General features: G+C 34.4%; 2 protein-coding genes across 4 annotated transcripts; both read left to right on the top strand.

Annotated features, from left to right (window-relative positions):
* The first annotated feature begins 3707 nt into the window (after positions 1 to 3707).
* On the top strand, positions 3708 to 5956 carry LOC104731370 (gibberellin 3-beta-dioxygenase 3-like). The gene is made up of 3 exons (XM_010450716.2): positions 3708 to 4228; positions 4615 to 4874; positions 5409 to 5956. The coding sequence occupies exons 1-3, from the start codon at positions 3759 to 3761 to the stop codon at positions 5732 to 5734; spliced, it is 1056 nt and encodes a 351-aa protein (XP_010449018.1). The 5' UTR covers positions 3708 to 3758; the 3' UTR covers positions 5735 to 5956.
* Positions 5957 to 6171: 215 nt separating this feature from the next.
* On the top strand, positions 6172 to 9400 carry LOC104731369 (uncharacterized). 3 transcript variants are annotated; one of them, XM_087479714.1, is made up of 2 exons: positions 6214 to 6928; positions 7371 to 9400. In XM_087479714.1, the coding sequence occupies exon 2, from the start codon at positions 7555 to 7557 to the stop codon at positions 9223 to 9225; it is 1671 nt and encodes a 556-aa protein (XP_087335840.1). In that variant the 5' UTR covers positions 6214 to 6928; positions 7371 to 7554; the 3' UTR covers positions 9226 to 9400. The 3 variants fall into 3 exon arrangements, with proteins under 3 accessions (XP_010449017.2, XP_087335840.1, XP_087335841.1); XM_087479715.1 differs by having other exon boundaries at positions 6224 to 7929; positions 8012 to 9400; XM_010450715.2 differs by having other exon boundaries at positions 6172 to 9400.
* Positions 9401 to 13520: the final 4120 nt, after the last annotated feature.

The raw sequence follows: 13520 nt of genomic DNA, 5'->3' as shown, positions 1-13520 counted from the left end.
AAGCATAATTAGAATGCTTTTGATTATTTACTTTTCTAACGCTATACACAAATTATAAGTGCAATTACGCAAATAGAGACGTAAACACAAATAAGACGCTCAATATAAAAACTGAATTGTTGTATATATACCTAAATAAAAATAAGAAGACAGTTTAATTTAAAAGTCCATAGCCGATTGATTCACAATTTCCATAGCTATTGAGTCTCGTGTGTAATGTATGTTTTTGTATATGTGTGTGTTCAAATGTGGTGTATGCGTTAGATTAGAAATATACTTTAACCATATAAACAAAGTACAGTATATCTGTATATATACATACCTAGCTAGTCATATATCATGCACATGGGTAGAAATAAATTGTATTGAGTTTGAATTCAAGTGTTACTACAATATATGTATATATATAGTAGTAGTCTAGTTACCCAACTTGGCTTCAAGCAGTGTTCGAGGATGAGAGACTTCGATCCTTTTCATAGTGTTTTGGTGTTTGTTTTTATTGCCCAAATGGTTTTCGTGATAACCATTCTTTTATATAGGCCAGGTTTTCTCAACTGGTATGTGGCTAGTGTAGGAATAGGCTAATTGTGGGTGGATCTCAGGTTTTGTTTTTTGGAAAAGTTAAGTTGTAAACCCATGTAACAAGGATATCAGATCATCAAAATCATCAATAGAAATCAGTTGAACAAAAAAAAAGATTATAGTTCATGTAATAAGATCAGAATAGGCAATGAGAAATTTAAACTAAATTTTGTTTTTTGACAAATTATTTAGACGGAAAGGAGATAGAAGAACCAAAATTTTGATCGATCGAACTTTCTATCAAAATCCTAATTTTTATATTATAGTTAAGACCACAATCTCAAATTGTTCTTACTTGAACTCATGGTTGACTCTGTCTACGATATAGTTTTTCTTATTTTTTTTCTCATGAATCACACTTTTCTAAATTATATTCAGCCAAACATTGGATTGAGCCTAGCGTTGATCACGTCCGAGTCCAACTCTAAGTCTCTAACCCTAAACCAAAACCATGCATGCATCTCTCTTTCTCCTTCTAGTGTATTTCTCGGCTCTTCTCCAAATTATTTGGCTTCGTTATGATTTAATTTTTCGGAAGACAATCCCATTTTAGATACTAATTAATCGTTCTCATGTTAAGTTTGCTCTCTAATAACCGATCGAACCACCTACATCTGCTCACCAAAACTCTATGAACGAAGAAGTTTTCCTACAAACGAATCCCACAATTTAACTGTACGATGGAATAATGGATAGCCAAATCATAGATGTAAAAACAAGTACGTACAGATTATACAGCATTAAGCGGTCTAATATAAAGACGGACGCCGAGATATCATTTACCTGAAATGTTCTGATAATAAGCCCATTTATTGTAGACCCACTAAAAAGTTAACATCGCCGACCGCTTAATGCAGCCCATTTGTTGTATTTATATTATGAATGTTATACTGTACATTCTTTTTTATGCCATATAACAAAAAGACCGCTTTATGTAAAGTGAAGATCTAGGAAATGTACTCTGCTTTGTTGCATTTGTACTACTGACTACTGTACATTCTTTTTTTAATAAATTTATTTCTCAACCCTAGAAAAGGGAAAAATAGAACCAGAGGATTTTTCTTTTCTTTTTTTTAGTTATGAATGTTAATACCATGTAAAATGAAAAGGTTTGGCCATTACAAAGTAAGAGTCTGTGGATTTGAACCCTTGGCAAAACAAATTGAAACAAGGAGAGAGATCCAAGATTTGGAAGTCACATAGTGTGAGTTCATGTTAACCAGAGCTGCATTAGGTTGCGGCAATGCTTGCGTTAACGTCTTGCAGTGATTACATTCCAAAATTTTTTGTCGATTAGCTTGAAGAATGAAAATGGTGGTAGGCTGGTAGCTGGTAGCTGGCAGTGGGATCGAGACTTGGTGATAAATTTGTAATAGAACCATAGTTTTACACGGCATTTGTAATACATTTGTAATAAAACAAATGTGGTTCCATAAATACCATGTGATTGTTAATGAATCAAGTTTTGTTTTATTTTCTTGCTATCAGTCTTTTTCTGATTGAGACATTTTATTTTACATATTAACGGTACATTTTTTAATAGTATTAAGTTTCAACGTCGTTTTGAGAACTTTGCAAGGATTGGATAAAATAAAACAAAGAAATGTTCAGATTATATATGAGAACTGGTGAAACCGAACATAAGCATTTTTGCTTTTAGCTAAAAGAAAGATGTTGGTTTAAAACTTAACAAATAAAACAAATGTAAGTAAACAAGAACGCTAGCTAGAGGCTAGAGCCTAGACCATCGAAACCCGTTTCGAAGACATGTAATTCGTTGAGTTTTCACTTCCTAAAGCCACTTCTGACAATTAAAATACATCTAGCTTCTACACGCCTAAACAACTTTTTCCGAAATATACTAACAAGTAACAAGCTTGATAGAGCGCGCTGTCTAGTTTTTATTTGTTTGACAAGATAAAAGCTGTCATCGCATAGATGGAAATGTTACATGCATGACACAAAGATGGAAATAGTTGAAAAAGACGACAAAAAAGAATTTATGAGAATAGGGGAAAAAGGACAAAAGAAAGGCACACGTGTATGTTAGAGTTGTGTATGGTTGAATGGTAAAGAAAGCACCTGAGCTGTTTAGACAAGACTCATGGAGAGAACAACTTTAAATGCACTTCGATCATTATTATGAACCCTATTTCCTCAATACATACATTGATACATATATTTTCATATTTGGCACTACAAAAGTCAACGTCCATGAATGAAGCACATAAGCTAAACGATGCAAACATAGAGTATGCAATAAATATGATGAACTTGTGATAGTTTTTGAAGTACAAATCTATTTTGAAACCGTCACATGATTGGTTTTGCGATAATTGACAATTAGTCTCAATTCCATATCACACCTTATAATTTAGATGGTGTTATTAGATTATAATTTATAAATAATTTTTGAAGATTTCAATAAAATTATTAAAAATAAATAAGTGAAAGATTTCTAAAGAAGAGAAGAGAGTATTCTATCGTTTTGTTGTTTAGTTTTCTAAAATCTTTTTAAATGTTCCAAACAATCTCTGTATTTTTGTGATATTTTATATAATTTTATTTTGTAAAGGAAGTGTATAAAATCATGAACCAAATAATAATTAATTTCATTAACAATACTAGATTCTTTTATTTAATTAAATAATACAAAGCTTTTATTGAGTTTATTAAAATCTGAATCCAATAATTCAAATTTATTAAGATTTTAAATAATTTTTTACAAATACTAAACTTTAATACAGTTCAACAAAATTTTGATATAATAACAACACATTTGACATAACATTTAAAATTTTTAAAACTCTATTCAAGTCCTAAATCAATAATCCCCCACAGACATATATGTGGCGAGTTTCATAAAAATCGTCAGACAATTTTAATCTACACAAATCTATAAATGTACTTTCCCCAAACGACAAATATCTCTCTCTGCCTTTTTTAATTATTTTTTACATCTTAATTATGTATTTATTATGCTCAGTTACGCAGAGAAAAAAAAAAAAGAGAGTCAAAATTAAAATAACAGTTTTTCTCCACATAAATCAACATGTGTTTATACCTCTTTACTGATCGACCTCTATATATAGTGCTAACGTTACAATGTTTCTCTCCACCAGATGCCTCACAAGAAAGAAAAACAAAACAAAAGTAAATCCTATAGAAATACGATCATGAGCTCCGTCACAGAGCTATTCAAGAACAACCCCGTGAACCGTGACCGTATCATCCCTCTAGACTTCACCAACACCAAAACGTTACCCAACTCTCACGTCTGGTCCAAAACCGAACCTGAGCCTAAACCCATGTCCCTGCCCATCCCCGTCATCAGCTTGTCGAACCCGGATCAGCATGTGCTACTAAGACAGGCATGTGAGGAATGGGGTGTATTTCATATCACAGACCATGGTGTCCCACGCTCGTTACTTCACAACGTTGAGTGCCAAATGAAGAGGCTTTTCTCTTTGCCCATGCATCGTAAGATCCTAGCCGTCCGATCACCCGACGAGTCCACTGGTTACGGTGTGGTTCGGATCTCCATGTTCTATGATAAGCTCATGTGGTCTGAGGGATTCTCCGTCTTGGGTTCCTCTCTTCGGCGTCATGCTACACTCTTATGGCCCGACGATCATGCCCAGTTCTGGTGAGTAATCAAAATTTTATAAGATATATCATTTTTTTTTATTCTCGAATTATAAACAAATGATGATATTATATTAGTATTATTACCCTTAGTAATGCTCATTACCTAGTGAAGAAATTAAACTAATTATGATTGTTTTTGTTGTTTTTGTTTCTTCATTTGATGTGAATATATGCAAAATGAAGACAAATTAATTATGCTATAGTTTTATCTGAATACCTACCATATTTTTATAGTTTTATCTGAACGCTGTGATACCCAAATCAAGTTATTGTATTCTATATAATATGGTAGGTATTCGAAATTTACGAAGTCCTGTGAATATATATATATATAACTAATGAGAATAAAACTCAAAATTTCTAACACATTTTTGTCAAATGCAGCAATGTGATGGAAGAGTACCAGAAGGCGATGGATGATCTAAGTCTTAGACTAATAACCATGTTGATGGTCTCGTTAGGGCTAACACACGAAGATTTGGGATGGCTTGTACCAGAAAAAACTGGTTCAGGAACCGACTCAATCCAATCCTTTCTACAGTTAAACTCTTACCCGGTTTGCCCTGACCCTCATCTAGCCATGGGGTTAGCACCTCACACCGACTCCTCCCTACTCACCATTCTCTACCAAGGCAATATTCCAGGTTAGATATTAGGATATTTACCATTATCTTCAATCTTTTATCTCATTTCAGTTAACTGTATTTGTAGTTTTACTTTTTTTTTTAACAACCACACATTCATTTTTTTAAGATGTCTTAATTTGGGGTGCCCGGTCCGGAAGAACAAATTTTCAAACGAAAATTAAGTAAATCTAGATCTTGAATTAGGACTAAACTGGTTGCCTGATCATTTGGAAGTAAGGGAAATTAAACGAAAAACTAGTGATATTTACAAATTCAATATCTAGAATTTTATACTTAATTACAAATGACACCCACTTTGTGGTGCATTGGATATGGATATGAACGAAATATTTGTTATATAAAATTAAGCACTATAAATTCAGAATAGAAGAATTATACTTAACACCAAATCTTTTATTCTTGTTATATATAATTTAACTTAAAAGTAATTGTAATATATCGGGTCGTGGATATCACAAAAATCTATGCATTCATTCCAAAACAACATTGTATAAATTATGTTGCATGCATTGCATTGGTGATTTTGGTCAGGTCTAGAGATTCAAAGTCCACAAGAAGACGGGTCGAAATGGATTGGAGTAGAGCCAATAGAAGGTAGTCTCGTTATCATTATGGGAGATTTATCGCATATCATATCCAATGGACAGTTCAGAACAACGATGCACCGTGCGGTGGTGAACAAGACGCACCACCGTTTCTCAGCCGCTTTTTTCGCCGGCCCACCAAAAAACCTTCAGATCGGGCCGTTGACCGGCGACAAGAACCATCCTCCTATCTACCGGCGTTTGATATGGGAAGAGTACCTTGCAGCCAAAGCAACCCACTTTAACAAAGCCTTGACTTTGTTCCGTTGCTGACTTAAAAATTTAACTAACTTCTACTTTCGTTTATTTGTTTATTAATTTGCGTTGTTGCATTTATTCATAATAAGTGTTTTTTTTTTTGGTTTCCTAGTTTCCTAGTTTCCTAGTAGTTAACTTTTAATTTGTTCAACAAGAGTTTTGTTTTTTCGTAGTACTGTTATATTAAGGTCAGTGTTTTGGTTCCAGTGATTAAAAAACCAACCTTCAACGTTAAAATACATATATTTGCTAATTTTATTTGTTAAACTCTATTTCCTAACGCCTGTCGATTAGATATTTTATAAAACTCAGTTATACTTAATAAGGAATTTAACTATTTATTTGATCATAAAATAATTTTGAAAAGAAAGTTAATATAGTATACAATTTCATTTTTTTTAAGCAATACATTCCATATATATGGTAATATTAATCCTCTAAATTTCATTCATCAATATTTTTGAAATAATTTGACCAAAAAAACAAATTTAAGTAATTAAAAAAATAACATTTTTAGCTTTGAAGTTTTGAAGGAAGCGGATCTTGAAATGGCGAAAAGAGGGAGGAGAAAGAAGAAACAGAGTATGTAAAGTTTCTCACTTTCCTCCTCCGTAACAATGGCGACTTCTCTGTCGCCCTCTCCATCTCCTAACTACCCTTCTAGTTCCCTTTATTTACAATCATACCCTTCTCTCTTCTTCTTCTTCCTCCTCGTCTTTCTGACCTCTGCAACTTCTTCACTCACCGTCGTTGCATCCTTAGTGAATCCTAACTCCTTCGCATCCCCACGAATCCCTTACTCCGATCACTGCCACCACATAGTTCCAGAGTCTCCTATCGACCCTTCTCCCTCCGCCGTGTTCAGCCGCGCGTCGCTCGCTTTCGATGTCAGCTTCTTCTCCGGCGGCGACTCTTTCTTCACGAGGTATCAATCACAGAGCGGCGACATTAAATCTGCTAGGTTTAGACCCAGATCAATCCGCAAAGCTTTGGGCGATGGGAGAATTTACAAGGTTGAAGCCAAATTGACTTTGGAAATCTCAAAAACCTCAGCTTTTCACGGCGGCGATTTTGGGCAACGGAAGATTCAGGTAACGCAGATCGACGGACGTAGGATCCATTTGAGCTCTTGGGGAGGACCAAGTTTCGATTTTTCTGGGTTTTGGTCGGAGTCTACAGGACAAGTCTGTATGGTTGGATCAATGCAAGGTACTGATTTGAAGAACTTTGATGCTCGTCTTGTGCTTAACTATTCAAAGGACTCTAATATCTATGGGAGTTTGGTTAAGGGAGTGTTGGAGAGTGTGAATAGACAAAGTAGTTTTGAAACAATTTCGATTCTTGGTGCGAGAAACACTCCTTTGAACTATGAGTATAAGTTGCTAGAGCAATCTAAATCGGATTGTGGGGTAAACAGTGAAGAGAGTATGTCGTTAGAGAATGTTTTGGGAGGAATGTGTAAGCTTTTTGAAGGTAGAGTTCATGTGTTTGGTTTGATGTATAGAAATGATTGTGGGATTAATCATAGTTGCAGTCCTTTGGGAAGTGATGTAGAGTACACACCAGGTTTTATGTCGTTGTTGTCGTTTCTTTGTGATGGGGAGAGGATGCGAATGGTTTTGTCATTTAGTAACATTAGTAGTTTTACCAGGTTGTTTCCGTTTGATCCGAGCACTACTTTGGTTGCGGAGGGAACTTGGGATGTAGAGAAGAAAAGGTTCTGTGGTGTTGCGTGCAGGATCTCTAATTTCTCGAGTTCTTTGACTAATGCTGTGGTTGATGATTGTTCCCTGAGGTTAAGTTTGAGATTTCCTGCTGTCTTGTCGATTAAAAGCATGGCTCCAGTAGTTGGGGAGATTTGGAGTGCCAAAACTGAGAGTGATCCAAGCTACTTCAAAAGAATCAAGTTGTCGAGCCTAAATGATCCACTGTGGCGTTTCCCAAGTCTGAGATATGAGTATACAGAGAGAGAGAGGCTGAATAAGTTATGTGGGGCTGGCAAGAGTCACCCCAAAAGCAAAGCAAATGAATACCCTGATCCTCAGACTTCAGACATGAGATTTGTCATGTCAGTGAAAATTTCTGGAGGAGGTAATGTGTTGAGATCTGCGCGTGCAAGCCCTTATTTCGTGGGAGATCGGTTGTATCGTGATCTTTTGGTTCGCGGGCAAGGAGCTGGACTAACTGGAGTTCCTCTGAACGTCAACAAGGTCACTGGAAGCTTCACAAATATTACTTACAGAATCCGTTATTTGAATCCGGTTTCTGATTCTCGTGGAGATATCTATGCAGAGGGAACGTATGATAGGGATACAGGTGAGCTATGTATGGTAGGATGTCAATCAGTTAGGCTAAACAGCACAGTTGCAATGCAAAACGAGACAGTGGATTGCAGTCTTGCAATCAAGATCAAGTTTGCTCCAATTGATTCGAGTAGTGAAGACCGTTTAAAGGGAACCATTGAAAGCACACGGGAAATGACAGATCCGCTTTATGTTGGACGTATGGAGGTTTTGTCGAGGTCAATTTATGTTCATCAAGCCAAAGAATCTGTTTGGAGAATGGATTTGGAGGTTGCTATGGTTTTAATATCCAATACACTTTCATGTGTCTTCGTAGGGATGCAACTCTACCATATGAAGAAACACCAAGAAGCACTTCCTTTCATCTCCATCGCAATGCTGATACTTCTTACATTAGGTCACATGATTCCTCTGTTGTTGAACTTTGAAGAACTCTTTAAAAGCAGCCAAAACCAGCAAAGGTTGTTCTTCGAGAACGACAGATGGCTCGAAGCCAAGGAAATTGTGGTGCGGATAGTGACGTTGATAGCTTTCTTACTGGAGTGCCGTCTTCTCCAAGTAGCTTGGACTGCTAGAAAAAACGAAGATCATCATCACCATGAAGGTGTGTGGAATGCAGAAAAGAAGGTTTCTTATGTGTGTTTACCTCTCTACATCACTGGTGGATTGATTGCTTGGTTAGTGAATCGTAATAGAGCTCCTAAAAGAATAGTATACATAGGGAAACCGCATGCACGGAACCTCCTGTACCGTCCGGTGAACCTGAAACGCACATTTCAACGTCCTCCTTTGTGGAAAGATCTGAAATCTTATGGTGGTTTGATGCTTGACGCATTCCTCCTTCCTCAGATACTCTTCAACGGATTCAGCAACTCAGAGTTAAAGCCTCTTGCTGCTTCGTTTTACGGTGGAAACAGCTTCGTTCGATTGCTTCCTCATGCTTATGATCTGTATAGAAGCCGCAGCTATGGGAAGATTCTTGATTGGTCATTCATTTATGCAAACCACAAAATCGATTATTACTCTACGGCATGGGATATCATTATCCTCTGTATCGGTTTCCTCTTGGCTGTTCTGATATTCTTACAGCAGAGATTTGGTGGTCGTTGTTTCATTCCGAAGAGATTCAGAGATAATGTGGGATATGAGAAAGTTGTAGAGCTACAACAATCTGGTGAGCAACACAATACCAATGATTCTTGACATTATATATAGACATTTAGACAGACAGTTTTTGTGTTCATACAATATAATTGTCTTGTTTTTAATCATTTTTTTTTTGCTGTAATCTCTACAAAAAAATTTGTTTTTTTGGGAAAACAAATTGTTACAGTGTACATTATTGAAATAAAAATAGAAATGGAACCAAATTGGCAAAGCTCCACCTTGCGTCCTAATGATTCAATGTGTGAGTATATTAATGTCGGTTCTTTGATTGACTTAACACGGCGTGACGTTAAAATTGTTTGCTTCAGTTATAAAAGTGACGTTATGTATAACGTCGATTAAGTAGTGTCGGTTTTCTCAAGTATTTTTACGTCGATTATAATTTGACTTTACGTTCACGCCACTTTAAAAATCGACACCAGATACCGTAGTAGCCTAATCCATCTATCGGAAGAGAGCATCCAACAAGTAAGTTCAGTGAATTTACTTGCACCTGCTTCTCTAATATGATTATTTGATAATGTTTTTGATGTAGTGATTTTTACCAATTAATATCCAAAGCACTAGTGATCATATCATTATAGCACTTAGGGTCGAACCACTAGGAATAGAGTTTGCACACTAAGAATGCAAGAACTAAACTAAGCTAGGACAATGCAAATGTTTGGTTTTATACTAACAACCTAAGTGAAATGAAATCAAAGAAGCTAAAATGCAAATGAAATAGACAAACTAAAGACAATTGACCAACCTAAACAAGTTTCTAAGCTAAGTTATTACCCACACACATAAAGCAATGACAAAATGAAAGAGAGAGATGCAATTTATGAAAGTCAACAAAAAGTCAACTCAAAAGTCAATAACGGAAATGCAAGAATATAAATGTCTATGGGTCTCTCTTTAGCTTGGTAGATTGCCACTAGAAAGATCATCAATTAGGTTTTGTTTCCTATATATGTTATAAGACTTAAATCTAGCGGCTTAAACCCCTAATTATAAACTAATCCACTTCATGGCACTAGTTCATTCACTAATTACTCTTAATCATGCTAAGATTCCTCAATTGCATCTACGAAACATAGTGATCATTAAATTCATGCTTAAACACCCTACAAAGCACTATAAACATCAACTTCCATTGGCTAGAATATGTTTTGCTCTTTAGGATTGAAATAGACATTTCATCAAACACCTTGTGTTTCAATTTCTCAATCAAATCATAGCCACAAATTCATTCCTAATGATAGATACCTTAATAACTAATCCTAAGAACCAAATCCTAACCATCAAATCTCCCTAATATACCTTTAGCCTAAAGACCCATATATTAGATTTACTCACACATGATTATGGAATAAATCATGGTGAAAAATGCAAAATAAATGTAAAGAGAAGAAGGAATCATAAGCAAATATGGAATTACAAAATGAAATTGTCATCCAAATCACCAAAAGATTTAACAACAAGTGTATGGATCCTTTTAGAACTTAGAACAACCAAACTTTGTAAAATTAAATGTCAAAACGCTTAAAAAGAGGTTTTGGTCCGAGTTGGGTCGACCCGGTTCGAACTGGGTCGGGTCTGGATCGGATCCGGTTTGGTTTGCTACATTTCTCATCTTCAAATCTTCATAACTTTGTAACCTTAACACCAAATCCACTTCTGTTTCGACCCACATTTCTTTTCTTTGATGCTCTTCAATCTATTCCAGATGGTTTCTCAGATGGCTGAGCTTTTTTTGACACTTGATCCAAAATTTCATTTCGCCTCTTTAGCTAATTTAGCTTAATTTGCTCCTTTTTGTACCTAAATCAACACCAAATGCAATGCAAATGCAAAAGCTGATGAAAAAGTATCTAAATGCACAAAGTGGGAAATAAAGACTCAAAAACTCAAGAGACAAGTCCTAAACAATGCAAAATAGAGAACAAAAGCAAACAAAAACAAAAATATAGAGATATCATTTTTGATTTTATCTATCTTCTTTCTCAGTTTAAACAATCTGTTTAAAAAAAAAAAAAAACAATATCAAGTAGAAACCATTTGCACAAAGTTTGTTTTGGATGAAATGTTATTAAAGTGATGATAAGTAGTTTTAATAATTATATAATACAAGATTAGACCCGCATAAATATGTGGATAAAAAAAAATTAAACTAAATTTTATCTGATAGTTTCTTATAGAAAAATCCTCAAATTTAGAGGTTATGCACTTTATCTTAAAATACACAATTTAACGGTATATTGCATCATAACAATATTAGATTTTAACGGTATATTGCATCATAATAATATTAGTTCTCTGTGTGATTTGTTTTTTTTTTTCTGTTTTGTCTTTTATGGTATCAGTGTTTTTATGGAAAAGATTGGAGCTGGTTAGTATATTCTTCTAGTGCAAATCAATAGGTGTGTGATTGAAATTGATGAGAGATCATAACAATAATATTGACAGCTTTATTCTTTGTTTCATTAGGCAAATGATTCAAATTCCAAATGGCAATTCATGTACCGCTTAGAAATTTTTACAACCGCTGGTACTTTGAAAATATTGTTTTTGGTTCTCCGGGAAGGGTGTATCCAGTCGTGTTTGACACCGAAGCCCATGAAATATGGATTCCGGGTCACCTCTTCCAAACCATCTTCCGAACGTAGTTATCAATAGATATAACGACGCTGCCTCAGTCACGTATGATGAACGTCCATGTAATTTTTTTTAATTCACTTTTAGTTATTTTCCTTATTGGTATATGTACTATTATTTTTTAAATACAAATTTGAAAAATACTATGTTCTCTAGAGATTTACAAAGATGTTATTACTTAACTACATCTTAAAGTACACAATTCAACGGTATATTGCATCATAATAATATTAGACTTTAATTCTACACACTCTATTCTAAATTCCACTGGATAATAATTATAATTTTAATATCAAAATAATAGGTACATTACATAAAATGTATATCTTACTTAGTATTAAAATAATTGAACATTTATAAAACATAATTAGCAAAGAGATAAATGAAAACTAATGATCTCATATTTGAAAAATTGACATTATCTGAAATATATATATTTTTTTTTGTATATAATGGGTGTCAAAATGGGTCAAGACTAATGATTCAACTCAATTCAACTCAAATCATAAACCCTAATGAGTTGATGGGTTAAATGAGTTGATTATTAAATGAGTTAATGAGTCAAATGAGTTTGGTTATAATGAGTTTTTGAGTTAATCCACTAACCCATCAATTTTAACATGATCAACCTAATATCATCAACATCATCATACTATCATCATCATCATCCTACCATGATCATACTATCATCATCAACATCATCATCATCATCATCATACTACCATCATTATCATCATACTACTATCATCATCTTCTTCATACTATCATCATCATACCTTCACAATCATCACCATCATCATATCAACATATATATCATAGTCAATATCATGATATCATCATCATATCATAATTTTACAGCCAAAATTCCAAACCCGCAATTTTGCCACTGAAAATGCAAATCCGTAATTTCCACTTAAAGTTATGTGATGTTGATGGTGAAAACGATGATATAAATTAATTATAATTATTTTTATGCTAAATATTAATTAATTTATATTGTAGTGGATTAATCCAATTAATCATCTAACTCATTTAACTATATGGATTTATGGGTTGATCCAACTCAATTGTTAAATGAGTCGAGTCAACTCATAAACTCATTTAACTTTAAACTCATTGGATAATGAGTTGAGTTGGGTTGGATTAACCATTTTGACACCCCTTATTATTTTGTAATGCCATACATAATAATTCTACTACATGTGGCATGTCATACCGTTAGATAAAGCTATACTAACATCACTTATACTAGTTTTCTACTAGCTTATCATTAATTTATGTTATTTTAGATTTATTTTACTCATTATTTTGTCAAATAGGTGATCTTATATTACTTAACGTATGCTATACCTTTTAAAGTTAGATTTAAGGATCATAGAACGATCTATTGCGAAAATGCGCCTTAAATTTTGTTTCTAGATCTAAACTAATTTCCTCTTGCAGATGTCGCTGTTGCTGTTGCTGCGTCTGCACATGGTTGGTTGAATGCTCAGCAACTCAATGTCCTCTTTCAGGCGGTCCATAATGGCCTCGACCTGCCTTCTACACATCAGATCATCCCGCTGCCATTATTGAGAGTGAAACTTTTTTCCGCGAGAAAGAAACTTTGAAATATATATGTACTACATAAACTGTGAGACTAATTTACCAATAACTAAAACTGAAAAAGGCCATAATATACCTCTGGTAAT

Source organism: Camelina sativa, chromosome 12, assembly GCF_030686135.1.
Source record: "Camelina sativa cultivar CO46 ecotype springtype chromosome 12, ASM3068613v1".
Taxonomy (NCBI): Eukaryota; Viridiplantae; Streptophyta; class Magnoliopsida; order Brassicales; family Brassicaceae; genus Camelina; species Camelina sativa.
The sequence above is the reverse complement of the archived record's forward strand: the minus strand, read 5'-3'. Positions and strand labels throughout refer to the sequence as shown.